General features: G+C 41.4%; 1 protein-coding gene across 1 annotated transcript in view; it reads left to right on the plus strand.

Annotated features, from left to right (window-relative positions):
* Positions 1 to 414: 414 nt before the first annotated feature.
* The window catches only part of LOC128675358 (tribbles homolog 2-like), a 32,163-nt gene continuing 6,266 nt past the window's right edge, over positions 415 to 26,311 (plus strand). Inside the window, exons 1-3 of the mRNA XM_053754751.2 lie at positions 415 to 646; positions 803 to 1,190; positions 5,678 to 5,967. Of these exons, the coding sequence (XP_053610726.1) occupies positions 888 to 1,190; positions 5,678 to 5,967 (593 nt within the window). The 5' untranslated portion in view covers positions 415 to 646; positions 803 to 887. The remainder of the gene's footprint in view (positions 647 to 802; positions 1,191 to 5,677; positions 5,968 to 26,311) is intronic.

The raw sequence follows: 26,311 nt of genomic DNA on the forward strand, positions 1-26,311 counted from the left end.
AGGTATCTAAATAATTAGCAAATGATAGAATGCACATTCTCAATCCCATCTCAACCCAGGACTTTTAGATAAAGTAAACTCATCAAATAGAAGTAATTTGCAATCCGCATTAGCAGTTTACCTAATAAAAAATACAATAGGAAACGACTTTTGTGAAAATTTATTTATGAAATAATTAATTTGTTGACATTATGCATTGCCAAACGTAAATGAATGGTATAGTTATTTCCCTTTCTGCAGAACAAAATCACGATATAATAGAAAGAGACAGCTATAACACAATTGTTGCGTCTACAAACCGCATGGCGTACTCTCTCGTACTACGCAAGTTGACGCTGTGTCGACATTGGACGTTGGATCGGTTGCCGTCGGCTCGAGGCTTCGCGAGCGCTGACGTACGCCGCGGTGACGCCGAATTCAGCAAGCTCTCGTCAGTCTCGCAATGGCGTTAGTGAGCGTTGGTCGTGTGTTCGTTTAGTTTCGCAACATCCCGAGCGGACACCGGCCCAAAATATTGGCCTGTCTATATCTGCTCGAATTACTCGGAAATATTTCCTGTAATTCTATTAAGCAAACAAGCGACATAAACGCTGCCACGGACAGTCAAATTTTGGTACGATATCCACTCAGGGCGAATCATTTCAAGGTTCGTACTTCATTCGTAATTTCCCCTTACTAAATAACGTTACTAAATCGTCGATTGTCTCTCGTAGTAGTTGTTTCGTTTAAATTTTGTAATATCGGATTGCAATAAAATCGCAAATGCAAGTGATCGTGTTCTAACAGTGTTGTTTTGTTGCAGATCATGTTCATCTCATCGTAGTTCCTCATCGTTTTAAGTGTTTTGTGTGTGTTGTGAACTTAAGTGTTAAAGTGACAGTGTTGTGATGGATCCGGGATCGCCTTCGTTGTTGTTTCCGCTGCGCCTGAGCAAGCCGGCGGTGACGCTGCCGGTGCCGGCGACAGAGGATGTCAAGGTTGAGGATCGGGCGCAGTCTCCGTCCCTGGCGGAGCGGCTGTCGGCAGCGCCGCCGTCGCCAGCCAGTCCAGCGCCCACCAGTCCACCTCCCCCTCAGCATCAGTTCCAGGCGGCACTGGTCGCAGAGAAATACCTCCTACTCGAACAAGTCGAAGGTTCCTCTCTTTGCCGGTGTGTGGACGTGCGCACGCAAGAGGAGTATGTCTGTAAAGTAAGTTCCTATCGTATCATTAAGTAAACATTTAAGTTATTTAACTACCCACTAAGCTGTAAACAAAACGATTAACAACGCATTGACGCCACAATCTATATAATCACATTTCTATTTTTGGAACAAAAAATTTGGTTCGTGTAGGTAAATGTTACTTGTTATGACAAGAAAGTTGTGAGCAGTGGCAAAAACGAGGAAAGTTTTCTTGCGATGAAACTGGAACGTAATTTCTAAAAATAAATGTTGCGCTCTTTTGCGATGTTATCTAAGTTACCAGTGGCATATTGTCAAACTCTTATCAAGTTATTTCATACCATATTTATTACTTAGTTAGGTATTCCTAGATGCACAATACCTATAAAGCAAATAATCAAATTAACTTATCTCAAGTCTTCCTTTCGCGATAAGTAATATACCTAACTACCCCTAACCAGGTATAAAATAGGTATCATGTCGGCTGGGATTACATAATGTCTAAACACGGATATCAGAAACATAAGTACCTATCAGTTTCATGCCACAGAATTTAGAATTTTTATTAACGTAAGCTCCCTTGTTTGGTCACTAATCACTAAATCTCATCTTTTCTACCTTCTTAATAATTATTTTTGCATGTGTCAGTCAATCAAATAAGACACATATGTAGGTACAAATATTCTTACATGACTAAATTATCAAATCAATCTGCTTTACGGTGTAGTGGATGTCGTATGTAGGTACCTATACAGTTTTGATACCTACATCCTAGAGTATAGTAATGGTTAGCACTGACTGATCTATGACCGTTTAAGCCTAAGTAATACCTAGATCCGTAGGTGTTAGGTACTATGTTTATTTTTATCTAATCAAATATTTTGCATAAAGTTACCCTACTATTGTTATCGATTCTATGATATCTTCTAGTACCTAGATAAGAAATTAGGCACGAGATCTATCTACACGGATAAGACTAAGAAGAAATTTCATTACCTATCATTTCTAGCAACACTTCATGTGATCTTAAAACTGTAATTAAAATAATCGCTCGAATAACAAATTGGCGCAGTATAAAAACTTATATGTTTGCCAATAAGTTATATTATTTAAAAAAGCCCACCTACTTACAAAGTTCAGAAAGATTGCAAAGAGCGTAGTTTATTACTAAACAACTTGCAACTGTATCTTTACATAACATCCTAGAAGTGTCTATTATATTGCTCATTTATTACTAAACTATTGTCACTTGCAGTATAATTTTAATGTTGTTATACCTTTCATTTAAATCCCACCCACATTTAATAATTTGCTTTTATCTATCAAATCTTAACGGTGGTTAATTTTCCCATGATTGTCAAACTTGCACGGCCAGAATTATGCTCTCATTTCCTGTAATTAAAACTCGGAACGTTGGTTTTTTATTTTTAAATCACTGCTGGTATTTTTACTTTTTACATGAAACGTGAGAAAAATAGCCAGTGACATAGGTAGGTAGATAACGTTTGACATTTCTACTTTTTTAATTTGCCATAGACAATGTTTAATCATTTATCACTCAACGGCCAGATAGGACAACATGTCACATGTTGAAATTGTGTCGGGTTTCAACAGCGGCTGTTGCTTTGTTTGATTGATACAGTGCGTAATCTCTTGTTTAGATACGACCTCTAGACCATTTGTTTAATAAGCCAATTAGTTGAGGTATGTAAACCTTTTTACAATATAAATAATGCCATAGTCTTCAATTTCAATAGTCTTCATACCAAAATCTTCTGTAACAGAAAATTACAACATAATAAATTAATAAGATTAATTACTTTGCAAAGACATCAACAATATCTGGCAAGTTTGGAAGGGTTCTTTTATCCCACGGGATTAGACCCCATGTAGAGATAAGCTCAGTTCTCAATAATATGCCCACATGTCGTGTCCTATTCATTGCAATTTATCGAATGTTACTTGAGAATCATTCGTAAATCTGACTTTGACCCCTATAACTATGTTACTACAAAAGAAGTATCAAAACATTTAAATTAATTTAATTTGGTCAATTAATAAATTTAACCCACGAGTTTCACACAGACTAACAGTTAGCATTGTTGTCAGCCATTATTTGTATAATTAAATTAATAATAAGCTAGTTTTTTTTTTATGAATCGCGTGCATTGTTCATAGCATCTGTAGAACACCGATGTCATACTTTATATGTCACGGTCTCTTGCTGCTCGAACGCACTTGTAGGCCACAGCCATCGTTGTTTTTACAATGTCATGTACGTATTCACTTTCGCAATCGATACTACTTAACAATAACTGTTAATAACACCAACAACGATATCGTTTTTATTGTTGCACTGAATTTTGACATCAATGGTCATCTTTGTGTCATTCGGATGAGACTTAGTGGACCATCTGATGAGTGGTTGAACACGTCAAATGTTACTCACGCGTGACACAAAGACAAACATGTCCTTATTAGAACACCATGAATCACAATGTCACACGCAACGTGAAGAAACTGAGTAAGAGCCTGAGCAAGATTACTTAGAATAACATTTAGCTTTAGCTAGCTATTAATTTTAGGCAATACAGGATACATAGTTCCAGTGCTAACAAAGGCCCATACGCGTATTGTCAAGGCACAGAATAGGCACTTCCCTCGTGAGAACTTGGCAAGGTTAAGTGAGGCAACGGCATAGTTGCTAAACGCCGAGCGTATTTACAACACCGGCTCTTGCCGACACGACTGCCACATTTGTAACTCCAGTGTGTTATACCGGCCTACGCAACGTTTACGAGAGTGCATCAGTCGAAAGATGATCGTTATCATCTCTTTTACAACTGATTGATAAAGACACGTGCCTTACGCCGGCCCGAAAATAGGCATGACCTTCTCATTGACATTGTGAAATAGACGAGTTGATAACATGCCGATCGGTGACATTCGGTCACAGCGAGGCTAGCGGGCCCCCCTTCTGGCGGCCCCCACCATTCCACCTCGAAGCTCTCGTCATAGAATCGTATACATCGCTGCGCATGCATGATTGAATTTTTAAGCCCGCCGAACGAAACCAGACTTGCATATCAGACATTATATTATCGTTAGAATGGTATCATGATACAGAGGTAATACATGCTGCAATCAATCTGCAAACAATCGAAATAACCGTTGTGTAGTAGTATTGCCAAGCAAGAGTCGAGGATTTCAATGTGGGCTGTCAAGTCATATGTGCTTCTGCGCTGGCTAATATATCATCCATATAAATGTACTCAAATGTGTAACCGCCACCTTACTGTCGCGTAAAAACAAAATGGACATATTTGCAAATGGACTTTTAAATCCAGTTTATCTACCTGTCTTTAAATACCGGATTCCAGTCTGCTCTATGTTAATACCTTGAATTTTATCAATCTGCATGTAATTTAATGTTTTTACGTATAATATCAATATGTAAAAACTTTGGACTCTAACAATAACAAGTGCTAAATAATTGCAAAATACTAGCTAGCATAAACATTTTGCAACATGATTAAATAAATACTGATAACGCAAAGTAGGTTAGCTCCTGTAAATGCATACGACACCGAAATATTATCAAGTCCTCTGTCAATATGGCGAATCTTTATCATTATCATTATTGGCAAACATCTCCAATTGGGTCAAAGAATATTTTTGTACATATTCCTGTGTACGTAAATGGAAAGAGTCGATGCGTCTACAATGACTGGTGAAACTATTTATACAGCGTTCTCAAAAAAGAAATGGGCTTTTAGCACGCAAGTGATTCATCATCCGTGACTCGTAATTTCTGATTCGAATTTAGCCAAGTCGTTGACATTCTCATGCTTAATAAAAATAAAAGCCGACGTAGTTCCTAAAACATAAGTAAAGAGTTTCTTTTAGCTAGTTGGTCTGGCTTTATTTGGAACGGACCCAGAGTTTAGGCATTCTAAAACCAATTTCTACCAGTGGTCATGCAGTAGCTAATAGTTATTTAACGGCTTTACTTTTTTCTATCTGACCTTAAAATTCGTGTCTCGTGTCCCATCAGGCATTTAGTGACAGAACTCGCTTTGAGGGTCAGCTATTCACAAAAATGTTTCAACCTCGTTACTCGCATTAGACTTAGCCCTTTTCAATCACAGACTCTTCAAAAGCCCCCTTTGAATTCGTATTTACTGACATAGGCGAGTCTTTGCTATCTCCTATTGAGTCTAAATCCATCATTTATCTAAAAGACATTTTAGTTAGCTTGGGTTTTCAAGTTGATAATAATACAGCTAAGAGCGTTATTTCTATGCATAGCACGCAAGCTTAATTGGGTCGGTTTTAGGTAAATCGCTTTGACCCCACGGCGGTATTTAAAAAGCAACGGCTCAACCTTTATGGCAAGTGTGTCATACTTCCCGGAAAGGACCTCGAATGCGCCTTCAGACGAGTGATTTTAATTCAATGTCGAGGCGGGACCTTTTAAGTGTCCTTTCTTTGCTCACGTAAGCATTTTTCCTCAGGTTGTATCGAGAGACTGCAGCAGCTTACTCCAAGCCCACTACAGGCTAGATGGCCATCCGCACGTAAATCCTATCCACGAAGTTCTAGTCGGCGACAAGAGAGTGTACCTAATATTCCCTCGATCGCATTCCGACCTCCACTCATACGTGCGAGCGAGGAAACGGTTACGGGAACATGAAGCCCGGAGACTGTTCAGGCAAATGGCTGAAACGGTGGCCGCGTGTCACGAGCAGGGGATAGTCTTACGGGATCTCAAATTAAGGAAGTTCGTCTTCGCGGATCCTCAGAGGTGAGTTTGTCTTTTTATAGAAATTATTATAATAATACGTTATGTATAAAGCATATGGTTTACAATTTGCTACGGAACAATATCATTACGACGTCATTGGACCACGGTTCCGATCGCTATGTACTTAAATTTTGTCAATGAAATATCTGACGTAATGCTCCCATGGTGCCCAATGATCTTGATCCAATCTATTCGCCCTGATCGATCGTTCGTTTCCTCTAATTTTTTTTATCGCTTGGAGAGATTCGTGAGAAAAAGATAAACAAAAACTCAAAGGAAACGGAAGTGCTCTTAGAATTTTTAAACAGCGCATTATTTCCTTTCGTAAGTCAATAACAGCAGTGCGACCGCGATAAGTGTTAATCGAATCATTCATTATGATAATTTACATGCAGAGTACCTGTCGGTTTAATGACGGTAGTTGGCGTTGTCGATAAACTGTATATTGTCGGTCGGCGCCAGGACTACGTCTCTGCCACATCCTGAGTCTCGAACGATCGCTTCCATCGAAGTGGCGCCTTCCTAATAGCTATCAATAAATTATTTATCGAAACAAACAATGATCCATTACACAATGTATTATAATTAGGACCAGCAGTCGGTAGGAACCAACGGATTTTCGAACTTTTGAAATGTTATCTGGCCTCCATTGTTGCAAATATCTCCGGCAATGCTAGCGGCTCAAGGCGAACGGTGTCATTGCTGCGTACAATACTGCGCGCCGCAATCGGGTCAAGGGTCTACACTGCGCAGCAAACGCGTTGCACGCCCGTCCGTACCGTCACTGTGTATGCGCTGTTGATAACACATCCACCTTCCCTTATGCGGGTACCTGCACCGCCCTTATCCGCTCAGGTGATCCCGGTTAACCCCTTAGATAAAAACTATCATAGGAATACATTGTGTATCCTTACACTATCATTTTTAACGACCACATTCCGATAGGGGTGACTAAATTAAATTCCATTCACCTGCCCGTATCTCAAGTGAACGATTGTTAAATTAATAAGGTGAATTCCAAACCTCTATTCAAATCCCGATCCAAATCTCGACATAAACAAATTACTAACGCATCTTATGACATTTTTTGTGCCGTGCTACTGTCTCGAAAGATTTTTAATTTCATTCAATTCGTACATTTATTGTCATCCCACGGCTGCCGAACGGGGCAACAACCAACCTTTTGTGTATTGAGTTATCCCCGGCGTCCCAACCGAGACAAATTTCAGTACGCCCCCGCGCACATTGAGGCTGACTTTAATGTAATCGTTTCTTTGACCTCTGGCAAGTCGAGAGCGAGGTCCTCGAGCGCGTCCCTGGTGACATTCGCACGGCGCGTCGGCTCTGACGCGGCCGCTAAGCCCCAGACTGGTTCTACAAACAAAATATGACTAGATACAGTTACGAGCCGGGCGTTCGCCGTCGCTTTGCGCAAACGAAAGCCATTATTAACGCAAAGGTTTTAATTCACTCCGCTTTGATACAGGACGGATAGATAGAAAAAGTAAAATTTAATACCCTTTTGAACGTCGCATCATCAAAGCGAGTGTTGTCAAAAGCGTCGGTTTGCTATGCGGAACGAGAAGCACCGCGGCCGTGCCTCAAATGTAAAAAGTTTTGCTTTACCCTTTACGTAATAGCAGCCCGCCGCGACTTGAGAAGCCTTTGGCGAAGTTGCCGCTCAAAGGTGGAATGTTTTACATTTGGTTATTATTACGCAGAAACTCTAAACTCCGAGTCAAAGACAAACTTTTCCCGCTCGAAAATGCTGTCTTTTTATGAAACTGCAAACACCGAAATTAAATTTTAATGCTTTATGGGAAAGGCTAGGATGCAACAAAGTAGTCAAAGTAGCCTTGATGAGCTGTGGTCGGTAATTAGACAGGATATTGCAGATGTTTCCATATTCGCCATGTGTCGGACCGGAATGGAAAACGGAAACGCTTTTTGTTTCCAAGTTATTGACGGTCCTTCATCTCTAGGTCAGCAGCTGTGCCCAATTTGACCGGTGCGAAAGAGTCATGTGTCGCCTACTTTCCCAGATGACACTTTTTATCAAAATTATAAAACTTAATTGCTCAGGTGGTCAAGCGCATAAATATGCGTGTGCGAGCAGCTGACCTTGTTCTGCCCTAATAAAATCTAATGCACATGCCGCGCGGTCAGTGTTTCATACAGCTGTTGTGGCATCGTGAGAATGGGTGTTGGAAGGTGCAATATGATCAAGTGCCCGCCCTTCGACCTCCGTTCTCACGTCGCTACAAAGGCACCCTTGACTGATTACGCATTCGAGTCATCCGGCGGGAGACGACCAGCATCTCACGATCTCAAAGGTAAACAACTACATTAATATTGATTCGCTCTCTTTGACGTTCTCGAATGGATCTTCATAATTCTCGTCCCTTATTTTTCATGATTTGAATATAAATACAAATTTTTCTTCAAAGTCTTCCTCTTTAATATTAAAATTTGAAATATCGTTTCGATTTACAACTTTGCAACGTGGCATCGTAAACGACTTGGAAACTGATGTTATTTCGACGTAATCTAGGCTGCATATCCGTTATTTTTTAAAATCTACTTTCACTGCTGCCAGTGGCTCTTTATGATAGATTATGTGTAACAAATGAGCTTCATTTGGAACTAGAAACTACAGAGAAATCTCGGCATATCCGGGCTCGAACCTTGAGGGAGTAAATTGAGGTCGTTTTGGCAGATAAAACAGGTAGCGCGCCCTGCTTTGCCCTACATAGCTTAACAGATGCAACACGTGAATGGAACTCACGTTTATCAGAAAAGTAACACTTCCTGTACATTGAAGTTTTACGACGAACTAGTTTCATAGCATCGTTTGTAAATCCTGTTGACATCACAAATTTTACGACTTCGGAAAGCCGGATATTTGACTACAAACTACCTTTGTCCGAATAATGCGTTCTTAATTTTGCCATTGCCGACATTTCTAAGCGGAAATAGAATTCACGCGGCGAATACAAATACTCTTTGTTCAATGCGGCTTATAAAAAATGTAATTTGCTGCGCAAGTGTCTACAATGGTCATATTTTAATACGCTGCAGACAGAGCGGGGCCCGTTCCGTGTGTTTCGCATCGTACGAGATAGTACAATCCTTTGTAAACAAGCCCAGGTATAAAAGTTGTCCTCGGAGCATTGTTCCGACCCATCCCGCCCACTCCACGCCAAAATAATAATACCCGCATCACGCAAATCCAGGTAACAAAACAAAACTCGGAGTTTTTTGCGTAACGCGGTGTACAGGAGCTCGACTGATCGAATGCGCTGCAAACAATGACGTTGATATAGCCACATTTCTGTACGCAACCCGATATACAACTTGCGGCATTTCGAGTTTCAAAACGATCTTGCACCGTCCAATAATCAGATCTCATTATCTTCAAGATCATAAAAGGTTTTTAAAAAACAGGTTAGCTGAGCTGGAGTGTAATTCGAATCTATGTGTGATAAAAGATTGGCGATAGTTATTAGCGCGTCTGCGGGGTTAACGGGATGAGATATTTACGGTTCTACTGGCACTCGCCAGCGGATGTGCCAAATTGGTCCGCGATAGACGGCCGCCCGCCACCCGGCAGACGCCGTCGCGTCGCATACCGGCCCGGCCACCGGCTGCCACCAGGTTTCCTTTAAATGAGATCCATATTTAGATCCGATCTAAACTCAGGCTTCTGCACGCGATCATTCCAATATAATTTCATAAACTACACGCAACATGGAACCGTGGAGAGGACCATAAGCCTGGGGCTGTAGCCGATACCTCAGTCGATACCTGCGCGCCTACGCTATTTTGAAAATGTTTTGAAACTCAGTTGCCAAAGGCGTGGTGCAAGACGCTGCCACATTACAGCGATGTATTTGCATAATGCTAGGCGCCCAGTAATCCACCAATACGCATATTCAGTTTCTCCAGTTGTATAACTTTTGGTGCAGTGAGACGGTCCCACTTCATTGTGAGAGCAGCCATGGATTACGCAAAGATCCCTCGGTACGAAGATGAGACTGCGTAGTTGGCACGTTCGCTGCGCGCGGGTGTGGTCTTTCTAGGATGAATGATAGGCGATAGCGCAGAGTACGAAATTAACGCAGTGATTCAGGCGTGCCTGAATTCCGCCGGGATGGTACATCTTGTTTTGGGCGTCTGTTTTGGTGACCTCGGCCGAATCTTGTGCTGGTCAAGCTTAGGTCATGGAGAAGTGTGCCAATGTCGCCGCCTGCAAGCCAGCGCTTCCTCTCCTCGCTCGTGCGGAACTGATGCCATAAATGCATTGGCGATTGCAAAACGCATATGCAACGTTCGAAATTGACATTGAACTATAATGTCCTGCGCATTCAGATATAGCTAGTAATAATAATTCAATAATTTGCATGGCAAAATTTGGCAATACTGATATTCAAAAGTGGTAATATATAAAAATAATGGTAATAAAACAACTGGAGTTTAAAGTGGACTCATATTGCAGTGAAATGACCCGGAACGCTTTCAAATTCAAAACACCTACGCTTCTCCCTCGCTCTGAAAATAAATGAATTGGTGAGGACGAGACGAGCATTCGTCACAACTATAAATAACGTATGTTCGCACCTTTTTTGGTGGTACGAAAAGACCGGACGTTGCTACCGGACGCAGACCTAGGCTTCTCAGGCGAATGTCGCCCGTATGTACTATAGGAGCGACAATGTTCCGCAGTCAGCATTGTGAGTAATGAATTGCCGGACATAGGTGTCATCCTTACAAAAGTAAATCCGATTGTCAGTGGAAACGTAAACGATAATGGGCTTATGTTTACGCACACCTTGCTGAATACGGGGCGAATCACAACAGGTTATTGTTGCCATAGAAGGGCGGATCTCCGGATGCCCTATTGCCTTCCTTCCCGACTTTGTTATAATTTCTTCTTTACATTTTATTTCTTAACAATGATTTAGAACCCTGCAATTGAGGCGTTTAATTCTAGTCCCGGGTATACAGCTGACAAAACGCACGACTAGCTATTAAATCGATCGGTTGCGTAAAACAAAGGTCTGCGAAACCTTGTGCAAGCGGCGCGCCTGCGCCCGCGCCGACATATCTGCGGATTTGCGTAACCGCGCACTTATCCGCCGATACCCCGGCCGTGTGTTGTGACACGCTCCGCTTGCCTACATCTCGCTCCAAGACACATTTGAAATATGCCTAAGCACTCAGTTGCCCAATAAATGCAACCCCGCTATGCTTAACTTTATGATCGCGAATTGGCGTCTAATTCGGAAACGAACGATTTGCATGCGCCTTGTATATGGTTTACAACTTGTGCATTACACAAATGCATGTCAAGATCGCCGTTGCATTTTAATTTAACATTGACCACGTCGATGCTAAACAAAACAGACCGTATACGGAGTCCGTCCTTTCCGCACGAACACCTTGTCTTTTCAATGTATTATCTGAAAAGGCATTCGTATAAAGTTGGTCCCGCGATGGAGCCGGTGTCATGTCATGATATCAGCATGTGAGTCACCGCATCGTGACTCCGGTGTCACGGGCCGCGGCTAAGGCGAGGTGAACTGGGTGCGCGCGAGCAAGGGAGCATAAGGCACGATCATTAAAAAATCATGCAAAAACTTTGAATGTCGGCGCACGCGACCATAGCCCTAGCGCTGGGTGCATTCACTTCGCTACAAAGGGAATAAATATGCACGTGCCAACAATTAACTAAGGATGAGACGCCTGGTAATTGCGATCCCTTAGTAGCCCTATGGAGGGACTGGCCGCTTGGCTGGCCACGGAGAACGAAGCCAAACCTGAGAATCTCCGAATCACTGACCGCCACGCGTCTGAATAATATTATCAGTGTTCCGTACCGTTCCATACCAGTTGAGATCGGGAGGTTTAATGGCCTGGCAACAGCTAGTTGGAAACCTTAGCTGCTGATTTTATTTTCTTGCGCATTTATTTTTATTGTGTTGCACTGAAACCTGCTAGCAGTTGTGTCTTTTCGGATTGGAGACGCCGTCGTCGGGCCTGCATCCGCGTGGCGAAGGTCGCTGACCGCCCAAAACCAACTAGCGTAAACAACAGAAGCAAGCACACGATCACCGGCATGACGTAAGGACGACATAACATCATCGGAAACAGCAAGTTATGAGCAATGGAAAAATCGCGATGCATTATGAATTTCAACACTGATCTCGACCAACAAGGTCCATTTTAGAGTTTCTTTAAAGGCAGGTCATTTAATTATAGTCCTTATCGACCCAAGGAGAGCATTGAACCTGGATTCTAATTACATACAGACAGACTATGAAGTTGTTATACAAGAATGCTAGTGCCAGTTTCACGCGTTCTATAACTGGGAGAAAGAACAAATTTGGTTTTGCGGTCTGCAGTCTCCGTTCATAAAAATAAACCTCTGCTCTCAGAGAAACAATGTAGCAATGAATCAGTGGCTATGACGGCTCGTGATAAATTCCATTCCATATTTATTCCATACAGTAGAGACTGTACTGCATGCGTCAGTGCAAGCTATGACGTCATTTGAGAGGGAAGTTATAAAAAATCAAAGGGCAGCAGCGAGGGTTCAGGGATGAATCATAGGAAATTTCCATCGGGTCACTACCCCGAGCCCCCTGCTCCTATTTATATCGAACCCTAAAATGTGCCCAAATATAACATCGGTCCATTTTAAGACTTAACGCAACTTATAATAACAAACGCTGATGGAACATCTATACCGAATCACTAAATGTTAATTAAGAACCTATGCATTGAATCGTATACCTTTCATTTCGTTATTGTAACTTTTAAAAAAGGTGAAAAAAGAAGCCTATTTACAAAATACAAAAGGGGCTGAAAAGAACCAAACAAGTTTCTTATTTAAAAAATCTGTGAAACTTGTTTACATTGTTTTTTTTTTCCACAGTTTCAAGGGTTATTTCAAAGACGCACCTCGAATTCATTAATTGCTCTGTGTTCGACTCTCAAAACAAGACAAAACAGCGTCTATATTTATGCGAGGAAAAAAAGGTCTTTGATAAAAAAAATATCGAGAAGTTTATTCAAGAGAGTGCAGCAGGCTTCTTACACTCTGTTATAATTACAGGGTAAGTTATAACTATGGTTTCTTGTTAAAAGTTGTTTGTTGCGGCGACTGACCTGAACTAAAGCTACCGATGGTCGTAAATCTTTTGAGATGTTACTAGCTGTGCTATCAGCGTTTTCCTGTTACGACTCGGAGTTCAACACACTCTGCTTCCCGAACGACACGCGTCTGCTTTGCTCCGAGCCCTCACCTCGCAACCCATTGTCTATGCTCTAAAGATTTATCTTCGAAACACAGACACCCCAATTCAAGATAAATATAGAAATAACACTTAATAATTTCATCCCCGATTTGAAGTTTGAACGAAATCTATTTTCGGTGTTTCCATCCTACCTACGTGAAAAACATTCCCGAGCGCAGATTATTTCAACTGCGGAGGCGGCAGTCAAATATAATTTCGTACAGGGAAATACGTCCTTAAAATCCCCGACCTTCGGAAATGACGCAATATGTTAATTGAAACTGTTTCTAATAATATCGTCTTATTTTCTTAATGTGCCGCAGGGGTATCAGTATGATGTCACATGTTGCTAGGATGACAGCCCTGAATAATATATCGTGTGTTGCCGATTTCGCAGTCTTCGATCGTTTACCTCGTGCCCGACGGCAAAAAAACTAAGACACAACCGGTTTGACAGTGGCCAGCCTGAATCTTACCAGATCTTACCCTCAATCTGCAGCGCGATGCGTCACTCATAGTCTGGATCCAATATGGCTTTCTCCTTTCTCTTTAATTTCTGCCCCCGATATGAGCTCATCTTTATTTATAAGCTGCGGTAGCCACGCAAGCCCAGAATTTATTTTAAAACAAAGGAATAATCACCATGCTTATGCTTAGTCACGGTGCGTTTCCTGTTTCTGTTATCGATTCTATCGACTGTTATCTATATATGTGTGTTATGGATCGTACGACTATCTTTATTTTGGACTGGCTGTTTAGCTGCACTCCTCTATCGGCCTCTATGAATCTCAGTCGATTTATCGAGAAAAGTAACAAAATATATCCACATGTTTATGCCATTTTCTTCGCCCTACTAATATTGTTGTTTGTGTTACTATTGTTCCTAGAAATAGGAAGCATTGTTTTTCCTTGTGCTTAATGATCTTGTCTACAAATTAGGGCTTATCTCTAATTGTTGTTCGCGGAAGGAGGATGTGGAATTTACCTATTGAGATAAACTAATTATTTAACGACACATGATGTCACTTCACTTTACAAAAGTCCCCGAAAATTGGTGTCAAAGACGAGGAAATAATATATTGTTTTGTTGTACACACAGACATCAGAATATTTATTTTTACTGCACTAAAGGTCAGCCCACAAATGTTTTAATAAATCGAATTTACAATTTCTCATCCTTTAAGCTCAAAGAAAAAAAAATGAATTAATCATAATACTAATTTGGATTCAAAGCCATTTATTTTTATCCTTAACTTGTAAAGGTCTACCCACACGACAAGTTAAACAATTCCAGCTTAATCAAAGGGGATATATGGAGTGGGATCGAGGTAGCGTAGTAACAACACGCCGAGTTTTTCGGAGTAGACTTTATTACTCGGTAATAGGAGTTAAATTTCAATGGGTTCGTGTTTCTTGGTAAACATTGTGGGCGCATCCTATCTCGACCGAAACTCTTTGCTGACGTAACTCAGTTCACGGTCATGAAGAGGAAATGACGCAAGCACGCGTTGCACACAGGGTTACAACACTAGTTGTCGATCACTCGCCAAAACTAAGATCTATTCGCTTCATAAACAATTTAGAGCTGGTATTAATTCTATATATAGAGCGCGAGTGCTAAGCACTTGAACACCATAAAGGGTGGGTACCAAGGTAATTTAACTACAGGTCATTAAATCTGGCATAGACTAGAAACTTTACATTGCTTGACATTCAGTGATATGTGTTGTAATTGTACCAGCTCCATATTCGAGCCATTTAGCGATGAAATTAACGTTCTGGCTTTAAATTGTCACCGAAAGCGGTCTCGATTAGTAGTTGAATTGCTAATTTTGCATTTAACATTATTGCCCTCAAATTAAATTCATCAATTCGTTTTCTGTTAATTGTACTGACGATTAATATCTAGATCAAATTTATTTCATACATAACATATTGCAACTTGTCGTCTTTGTCCATGAATTTATTCGACAATTTGTATCAAAACTACCTTCTTAAATGAATTGGTGTTTCATTTATTATTGTCATTGCCATCGGATTCCGCTACAAGCGGTGCAAATATAATATCCAAACTAAACGTGATAAATCAAAGCCTCGCACGGCAACGTACAGCACACTGACATTGAAATGCTGTTGCGAAACGGTACTCTTTAGTGCTTCTGGCCTCGCGCCGAGTTAGAGTTTGAAGAATACGTATAATAAATATGTGAACGGACCCGACCTCACTTCGCGGTCACGTTGCGTAACGCCCTCCACAAACAATACTCACTCTGACGTAACGTGCATTTGACAACTTTACCAATTAATAATTGTTTTGTTGCATTTTTCATATTGCATTGCCACCCAATTTAGTCAGGGCTGAGCTAAATACTGGTTTTGCGTTTCGCAACTTGTGTATTAGTTTTTGCGAATTCACCTCAAAGCGAACTCTGGTCTAATTTTACTAATCAAATTTAGGTCACTCTCACGACTTTATAATAAACTCATTAAAAAAAATGCTTATTTATAAATAGGCTTGATAATTAACAATGATGTTATTGTGACTAATAAGGCAGGTCATAACAATGACAAATAGACAGTTGATGTGGTGAATGTTAAGGAGTGCCCGTGATCGGGTCATGTCATTGCCAGTGTGATGATCCCAGCATGAAATCATCGACGTATTCGAAGTGACTGGCGTCATTAGCACGGTATTGTGCACATTCCATTATTGTTTTATTATCGATAATATTTAAACAGATTTCACGAGCTGCGCAGTTAGCCCCTTATGAGCGCTGATGTAATCACCCAGTTCATATTCAGTACAATGAGCACATTTGGAATTTATGTAATTGCCCCAAGATTCTAAGGGATCAACAAAAGCTTTATTTCGAATTCGAGGCACGTGAAGCGCCCACTGCGAAGTTTTACGTTTTGACGCATTTTCCGCCCACGGAAGGTTTCAAAGCCTCCAGACACGGGCACCACGTGATCAGCTGACGTCACAGGGAGGTTTCCCTTTGTGACGCACCTATGAAATCGATGTTTGGAAAGCAGGCTTGTGACGTCAGCGGTGGCACGCGGAAGCGTTACGCACCGTCGACGTCGTATCGGCGGTCGGTGGAGCGCGGCCGTGGTGGTGGCCAAGGACGGGCCGGACCGCTGCGCTTGCGACACTGCCACGATGCGCGCACGCACCGCCCAACACCAAACACGCGCAGCTGTCAACTAATACTACTAGCAGAAATGCATCACTAAGATTCTCAGCCGAAAGAGGATCTATTAACCTCCAATAGAATTGTCCATTATTTTCTGCTCTGCGCCATTCTTGCCAATAGAAGATATGGAGGACTTTCTGGACTCTTAGCGCTTCATCACTCTCATCTGTTACTAAGATAGTATTGTCGCAAACCTTTTTAGCGAATGTCATTTCTACAATTACTTTAGGTTTTCCTTCATCCTGCTGAGTAAATAAAACGTTTCCTACTAATGCCTATAAATCGGAATATTTATAGAGTGACTGACATTAGTCACCTTCACATCGGCAAATGACAGTGAGGTGACATTTAGTTATAAGCACAATAGCATACTGATGAAATTTGCACTCACACTTGCAACAGCGTGACGTAAATCTTCAATGGTTCAATTAACATGTGTATGAGGAATTTTAAAGATATTTTGCATGAGATCTCTTATACTGAGAAACAAAACACGAGGAACGTCATGTCAAGAAGGAAATATACCAAAACAATATGAATGTTTGCATCTGAGAAGAGTTCCTCATAAAGTCTTCCGCGTATAAATCCATGTACCGCCAATATCATAACATCCTGTTGCGATGAATCTCACTAGAATAATGGAAATTTTTTGTCTTGGGTTCCGCAGTTTTCCGATTACGCATTCCACGTTCGATACCGTACGCGGAAACCAGTCGATTTTATTATAGAGATAAATTGTTATATTAACACCATTAAATTATCGTTTAAACTTAGAATCCGGCGTCTGGTGGCCTCCACGAAGACCGCCACAGTTCAATGTCAGTTGCGCAAGCGCCTCTTCCGCCTTTGAGTCGCGCGCGAGAACCAGCCGTTCCAAATTTAAATCTCAACGAATCTTATCAACTTTAGATCCTTGTTCCTATTTTTATTCCGGTTATATCAACGAGGTTAGATCTACGTGATGTTATGCGAACTAAATCGAGAATAAAGTGCCGGAGATCAAGAATTGACGTGACTTTGTTAAGAAAATCGGAGTATCCATTGGAAATTAGCGTGTGATGACCAACGTATCACGTACTTATGTAACACTGATTCAAATAGATTACGACTTAGTTTCTATGTGTTTGAAGCATTTGCATCATCACTCGAACAGTAAATAATCGGATTGACGCATTTACTGTAGTTTTATCTCACTTGATCTCCCTCATAATCACTAAGGCTATATCGTCTTGTGTTACATCTTGTTGATACTAAATATAACTTTAAAACTAACTCATTATAGTTTTTCAACGTCGAAAAATTACATCCACGTAATTATAGGCCGTCCATTTCTAGTAAAACTAGCCACCATCCAATTTAAATTTTCGAGCGAACATAATTAAGATAACTTTGCACGCGGGCGCAGTATGTTGCGTTTTTTTTTTATTTCTTTGTCTCTCAGTCTGACCATCTGCCGTATAAATATTACCGCTCTATTTTATTCAATTTGTTTCCGGTCCCGTTACATCCGGCCCCTGAGAACTCTTGAGAATCACAAATGCAACCCCTATTAATTCAAGCGCCATGAGAACTTCGCTCGATATAGTAATGAAAAAATCTTTCTGATATTTTCTTAATTTCTAATATCAGTAACACGGTCATTGGACTTGTTATCGAGGCACAAGCCTCACTTAAAGGTCACACAATCTCCGTTATCACGCCAGATAACGTCCTAAGGTCGCATGGTGTGCCGCAATGACAATGTGGCATGTCGTGACTATAACCTTAAAGTGATCCCATTCTCAGATTTTCCTCCATTCAAGTAGAAATTTAGTAAAAAATGTCAAGGTGTTCAGTTCTCATTGTATCTCACATCGGGTTAATCTTTTCACAATTACCTGTACGACAATGGTCAGGTTTTTGTGAGCACGCCAATTCAGTTCGAACATCAGCTTGCACAGATGTTCGTAAACAAATACTTCGCCATTGTGGCTGTCTCCTACGTATGATTTATTATCCCGATCTCCTTTACCGATCCGATGATGGGTCTCGATAGATTCGCCGGCTATTGTGCAAAGATTCATCTATTCAGCTCTAAGAAAACCACCTTTAGATGACACAATGAATTGCACATGCAAACGCTTACCTGCGCCAGCGACGCACGTGTTCGCATTCGCATTCCGGACAGACAATCATGGGTTACTATTTTCGCAACCCTGTCCACTTCAGTTTCAACTTCAGAATAAATATAACAAGGTCCCTTTTCCTTTAATGAATAATAAGTAAGTTCCAAACAGACTGTAAATCTGGCATCTCGTAAAGGTCTTTATGGCCAACAATTTCTCGACTTTATAGCGATGAGTCTATTTTTGGACTCAATATTTTATTCTGTTTATAAAAGGCCTCGGTGTCTCATTGGCGCCGTGGTCTCTTGCATATTTCGCGAGACAGTTCGTTATTTATAGCTTCTCTTATCTTTCAACTTATTTTGTTGGGCGACTGTTCATATAAATTCTTAGAAGAGTTTGGAACTACGAAGATAGGGAAAAGTTTATTTGGACACCTGATGACAACTCTATCTGAAAGCACACGGTGTCATTCGATAGCGAGCTTAGATCAACAGTTGCCATCGACAGGCATGTTTATTCAAATGCACATACGACTAGTCTGAAGTTTGCCTTTCGACATCTGCTCCGAGGTCAATATTTGTCGTTTTTTCGTTCCTTTCTTTATATCATATGTCCCTTGAGTTAGTCTTTTCATTGGCAGTCCTTTGTTTCAAAATATAATCAGAAATATTACGATATTATCGCATGTACTTGATTATTCCATCTCGTATTCACATGAAACAATACATCGAACGAAACTGCGGTTCTCAATAAATGCATCGGCAGGATATTACGCGATCAGAGTAAATTGCTTTGCCGTTATTAATTTTGATAACTGGGATTCGATTCGTTTCTCTCTTTTGTAACAAAGGGAAATCATTGTAATTAATTCACTGTAGTTACGCTGCAAAAACAAAGGGTTTTCATTGGCATGGAAATTGAATTTTAATAGGTTCTGGCGTATTTATTTAAATCCGTCAGGTATTTCGTTTTTGTTAGTGATGATCATTTTTTTGTGGGGACATGTGCTGGTCCATCTGTCGGGTCAGATTGTTTTTTTCAAGTTTTAACGTAAAAATATATCTGAAAAAGTGACATGTAGCACATGGCTCAGATCGGAACGTCGCCTACCTGCTTTTGTTGCGGGCACAATGCGCACATCTGCCCGTCCTCCGCCTCAATACTAGCTCCTCTGTAACGTTCACATCACAATCCATCATCCTCCATTTATCACAGCTGACTTCGCCAAATTTACATAACTCCATCGACTTTAATATCAAATATAGCTATTAACTCGCGAATGCTTCATGTAATTCAATTTCAAAATCACATAACCAAACATGTTAAGTAGATAACTGAGCTGTGTATAACCAAATTATTAATTAGCGATGCGTACCTAATCAAATTTATTACACTGAGGTAATATGAATCCAATTTAGTCTATTAAAGTCGAGGTTAACTTGTTACATAATCCGTATGAGGACACGGATCGTTGTAAACCAAAAGTTGTCCAAACCGCTACAATAATGATTGTTTTACTTTGCAATAAACCTATTACAGACCAGTTGATTGCATACAAAACTGCTTTTACGGCTTCAGGTTTGAAAACATCAGAAGTTTGTCACAATATGTTTTTGTGAAACAAAAGAATAAATCGTGCCCCGATTTTAGCATGGAGTGTTCGATACGGAGCGCTTTGTTCGATGAACAATTAACGAGTGGTCCGAACGCTGCCCGCGACAGCTTGCGAAACAACGCTTGATAAACGTTTGTATGCTACACTTTTTGTAATACATCTGTATCGTTTTGAAACTATTAACCTGTTTATTTTGCCCTCAATTGTTCCTAACGACGAGTTTTAAATGCCTTTCAACTCAAAGGACTTTTCCATTTGTCCCAACGTTTTCACTCTAAGTGTCGGCGACAAAAGGACTCATTTTAAGTATCAAGTTACTTTTGTTTGTTGGACATTAATTAAACAAAAGATCGCTAGCTCTCTTTGTCCATTTGTAACTGTCGACTACAGGTGAATGAAATACGAGCATTGCGACGAAATTCCAAAGTAACTAAGTAGAGAGGCAAAAAATGTCCATCCAAACATTGTCAGACTGACCGCCGCCGATGATTGAGAGCAGAATTTCTAAACGTGCGAAATTCTAAACGTTATAATGAGCAAATGCAGCGGAACCATGCAGTTAGCTCATAGCAACGAATGGCTGGCGTTTTGGAGCGGAGACTTGCCGCAATAAATCCTTGATGAAACCTTAACCCACTTGGATGATTACGAGTGCGCTTGCCACCGTACGCGCGCTGCCGCCAGCGCTGCAGCGGCTTTTTGTATCATTAAACTCTGCTACTAACTAACATCAATTTCGCAGGCTTTATCGATTTAATCTTTACGATAAAGGTCGTCGCCGATAGCGTCTTGTCGAATGCCCTTCTATAATTTCTGGATAATTAATAATGCATGAGCTTCAGACTATGTCGTGGGAGCTGCAACGGGCTGCAGTGACCGGCGCGCAGGTGCGCTGTCGACCTTGCGCAATGGCACATATACTCGTACATATCTACTGCTAACAAATGTATATCGGAAACCGCTTGCGAGATACTTTGTGTGTTTCGACATCTATTTTATGTTTGTGTAGTTCACAGCCCAAACGTGCTGAGATATCATTCCCCGTACATTACTCATTTATATCGAACGGTGATTCAGTTGCTGGACTGTATGGTCTTTCATAAACACTGACATCATTGCTTCTATGTTGATTCCCACCGCTACTGACACTTCATGTGTTAAATATTTCTTGATTGACGTAAACGCAACCAGAATACTGTGCCAAGTGGGTTACTGCGCCAATGTCAGAGCTATCGTAAAGCCATCTCGGGCCGCGCAGCACTGTTTAATTATGTTTTTATTAATGTACGAGGGTCGTAGATGAATTCCTAAGACGTGATAGTTGCAGAGAGTTGAACTTCTCACGCATATCAATCATCCATCGATCGTCAACGTTGCACCGGCCGGGCGTGACGGCCAGAATACTAGGTCAAGTACAACGGTGCTTTGCCATTCATTGTCACCGCTCCTCGCCCGCCGCCGACCGGCTTGTCTAGCCTCGTGCTCGTACACATACTGTTAATACCTTCTTATAGACAGTTTATCGTACACATGAGATCCGTCTGTAAGAGTTGAAGAGACGCTACAGCGATTTTTCATAGTTGAACGCATTACATCAGCTGCAATTGCAACAAACAAGTGTGACAACACGCGTTACCTAACGAGTCGCAAGCTGAAGTTTGATGTAACCTCCCTTCGGCACAGCGATTCCGCATCACAATTCCATCCCGAGCGTATTATATCACCGCGAATGCGAAATATGGCTCTCACTGACACCAGCCGAGGTCGTCGGCCGAGCCTCAGGAGGCTTCGCGGACGCGAATGATACAATGCTAATGCCCGGAGTACATTCACCGCGTTAGAAAACCTACTTCAGTTCCGCACTTTCTTTATTGCATCACATAGTTGTGCCGTTTCGCCGCACTCTCTTCCGTCGCGGGCTGCCAGTCAGTTGTGCAAGTGCCGCCGGTCATCGATACCGATTTAGAATGCGTCCCAGCAGTTTCTAAAACTAATTCTTTTGTTACATCTGCTGTAATGGCTGCTCGATCGCCAGGTATCTTCATAAATTCAGCACTTACTTTCTAATACATCAGCGCTTTTGTTCCGCGCTCCCCTCTGCTATGACAGGTGAAGTTTCGCAAGTTCACTGACCTCATCCCGCGTTACGTTCGCAGTGCCAGTCAGCCGAATGCTCGATTTTGTGATATAATATCTCTCCGCCAATTTCTTACTTTTACAGATTACAATTTCCGCACTTTCCAGGTTACATCATTGTGGCTAGAAAAAGTGTCAGGGTAATGACCGGCCGGGCAGGCCTCCCCTTAATATGTAATTGTTGATCATTGCTTTGGCATTCGCCTAGAGCGTTGATCCTTTAGTGATCTCATCCTTATAGGTACACACGTGTTGTAAAAAAAACACTAAGTACTCAGTTTTTTGCTTTCACCCATGCTACCACGCAATACAGTGAACTAATAAACAACAGTCTTGACTTAATGAGGGCAAATTACAATATTCGGGAACACCTCCCGCCTACATATCTGTCGAATCGCGTGGTGGAATTCTATCGATACTTTCATCGACCTAGTACCATTTCACTTGAGGAAACGGTACACTGCAATGAGAAAGTACCGGTACAGTGGCCATCGCGATTCTGTGTCGCACGGTCAATACGACTGACTCGCAGTACAAACAACCATAATTCGTTTATTTTACCAACATCCAGAAATGACAAAGGGCATTGTCCGCGAATCCTAGAAGCCTGTTGTTTATCCACCACGATCTCTCGTATCGCATTCGATCCACGTCCACGATTCACACCATCATACGGTGCTTGGCATTCTTCATGCTAACTGCCCTGATCTTTTGTGATATTTAAAAATTCCAAAAATTCAAAATCAGAAAATCGTTAAATCATTTAGGTATTATCGCGATTCTCATTTCAAACTGGTTTATCTGTGACATGTTTACGCGTTTTCAGCGTAACGGTACAACTTGTTTTGATCGCGTATTTTTACTTTCCTGGTAAGTTTGACTTGTGTTTATTTACAAACACTCCGACGGGTTTACTATTCTGAAAATCGCGTATTTCCTCGTTGATATTTGCTATTGTTTAAAAGATTACGAGCATACGTTTTACCGATCTTTTGTTGTTTAATCAAAGCTTTTGTAAGAAAAGCACCCTTAATACTTGATCCTGTTGAAAGATCTTTGGTCGTTTCAATATCTCATTGCTAGTTATCCACTGCCCCATTTGTTGCAGCTCGCACAACTTCAGTGGTTGTTGAATAGTAATGTAAAGCATACTTCGTAGTAATTGTTATATTCGTTTGAATGGTGGCGGGGCTCACGTGCCTTATCGACGCAGGACCTGCGACGTCATAGGGGTCGTGTGGACCCCGCTCCTAATAAAACCATTGTTCCTGATTCGATCAAGTTTGCGATAAACATCGCAGTTTATGAACTTAGCTCGAGTGCCTTAGCGGTACCAGGGTTCATATTGTTTGCAAACAAAAGCGTACGTTCAGTTTTTTTTTTATATTTGCCTCAACATCTCTTTCGGAAATTCCGAAAAAATCTTGATCTGATTAATGGCGGCCGAATATGAGTAAATTTTCCTTACGTTGCTTTCAATATTTACTTGTACAATCATGAATAATTCATGCGCTAAGCACTTCACGCACGTTTCGTGTGTGTCACGCTTTGCTCCTATTACCATCTCAATGGAATCTCCAATAACTCGCTTGTTTTGCAATCGTACTAATAAAATAGGTCCCCGTGAGTTGTGCAACCATATATTTGTGCACCCTATCTGCGTATCAAATAGACAAATAAACAACAACCGGTGAAATTTTAAGGGGATTTTTTTCAGATAAGATATAGTGAAATGGTGATAAAAATTGCGATAAATATATATCGGATGATTGAGATAACGTGGCATTATCAGTTGTATTTACATAGAATGCATACTCTAGTGCGGAATATTGCTTCTTATCAAATATGTTGTACGAAGTATAAACAAGTTTTACAGAAAGAAAATTAATTAGAATGAAATAATCGTCTATGTAATTACACTTTTCACGCCTTTTGTACATCAACTGATAGTAGCTTCAAAGATGAAGGAGCATAGAAGAGGGCACTTTCCAATGAGTCATCGAATGAACTATTTTTCGTTGCACCGCTTACAAATCGAATGGTTAGATTAATCCTATTTGTCGTCCCACGCGTTTCTGCAATCTCGAGGTAAATGTATTTCACAAGACGAAATCGCAACATCGCTTATTTCGCGTTTTCGAAACCATCCTGCGTCATTCATTCCTTTGTACTTGCGTACGATTCGATCTAGTGTTCAGTTCAATAAACATTTACTTTTAATTATGATTTATAGTATTCGTGTCCATTTCATGGCTAGTTAATCAGAATGTAAATTCTTTATCCTGACTCACCTGAATGGCTCTTCCTCCCTTTATTTTAAAGGCCAAAGCGGCGTGCTTGCTCTTTAAATTTCCTCGAAACGCTCCAGGAAAATGGAACAATGCATGCTTATTCACATGTTTTGTGGCACGAACCCTTTTAAAGCGACCGCATGCTCGGCCGTCTTGTGCAAACATTATGAAATAGAATGCAAGGAATAAGGACCAACTTTTATACGTCGCAATACGTACGCGGAGCGTTTTGCAAATCCGTCAAAGGTGTTGTTACAAAATGCATTGAGTTTCGTGGATGCCTTGGCCCGTCCTCCGGCGCATAAATCAGCCGTAAATCTACAAACCATTGTCTTTTCATTTTTCCATACTTTGCGTCACTCGCACGCAAGATCCAATACAGTTAACCAACCGTTAGTAAAGCGGCTGTTGCCTCGTAGTTCGCAATACTGAGCTCGCTACATATCGCAAGCTCTCGCAATAACTTTCATGATTAATCGGAACTCCAATTTGGTTGGTGTTCATAGCTATTTGCAACCCTCCACTGCCGCGGTGTCTTCCCTGTTTTTGCGAAGGATTTCGTTTGGTTCTTTTCATACTTCCTACACTACAATGAATCGGAAGCGATTGCAAGACGAAACAATCGTCGATTCCGGCTGCGTACGCGGCGGCGGAAACTGCGCAGTCGCTTACGGATGTGGATTTTCTTGTTTTATTTATCGGGCGATCTAGACCGCATCTGTCGAGCGACAAACGTGTACCAGCTGCCCTTTATGGTTGTCGCCATTATGGCAGCCTCAACTAACAGGCAATACTGGAGCGCACGCGCACCTGTCGCCAGGTGGCTGCTTCACTCATATCTATGATCACCTCGTCTCGAATCGAGGTAATAGTTCTTGTGCAGTTGCGTGTCATCGCGTGAAAGCTCATCGTAAGAAATCACGGCATCTCGCACAATTATGTCGTTTTTTCCAACCGCGAACAGTCATAATGATTACTCGTCTGCGATGTGGGAGCTCCAGCTTTTTACCGTTTCTTTCCTAACACGTGGAAAAGTCGGTCGAAAACGTAACAACGGTTATGAAAGTGCATAAGCAAACGTGCTGCTGGGCCGGTTACCAGCTCTTCACGTAATAATCCTGCACGACATAATTCCTACTTGGAATTAGGCTCGTTAATGAGGGTTGCGACATCGTTATGCTCCACGGGGCCCTGGCGCCGCGACCTGCGTCGGGGGTCTTGCATCTTGGTGGAGCAGTGTAATGATCCTTAAAGTCATGATGCTGAAACTTCTTCGTGCCCTCACACGTGTGCGATGTCAGCCAGCGAAATGCATTTCGAAACTAAGCGGTTAAATTGGGAAGGAGTCAATGAACGGAAGTGTTTCACGAGGGCCTGTGACATGCGTCCGCGTATCGCGGCTTGCGTAACCGCGGCGGCTCTTGCCCAATTCCTGAACTGCAGTTGTGATGGCTCGTGTTGCGGTCGGCGCTGCAGCAGCCATCTTGTTATCGCGTCTGTCGCAAACTACCTGCGGTTTCGACGCCTGCTGGTAGGCAGGAGCGGTTCCTACAAGTCTGCGAGTCTGCAGCACACATTGGGGCGGGCTTTACGAGACGCTTAGTCATCTAAAGTTTTTGAGAATAACGAATAAATCAGTTCATTTGTATTGATTATTTATAACTGTTAACTAACTCTCTTGTCAAAAACAGTTGTGGGAATA

This window comes from Plodia interpunctella, chromosome 1, assembly GCF_027563975.2.
Source record: "Plodia interpunctella isolate USDA-ARS_2022_Savannah chromosome 1, ilPloInte3.2, whole genome shotgun sequence".
Lineage (NCBI taxonomy): Eukaryota > Metazoa > Arthropoda > Insecta > Lepidoptera > Pyralidae > Plodia > Plodia interpunctella.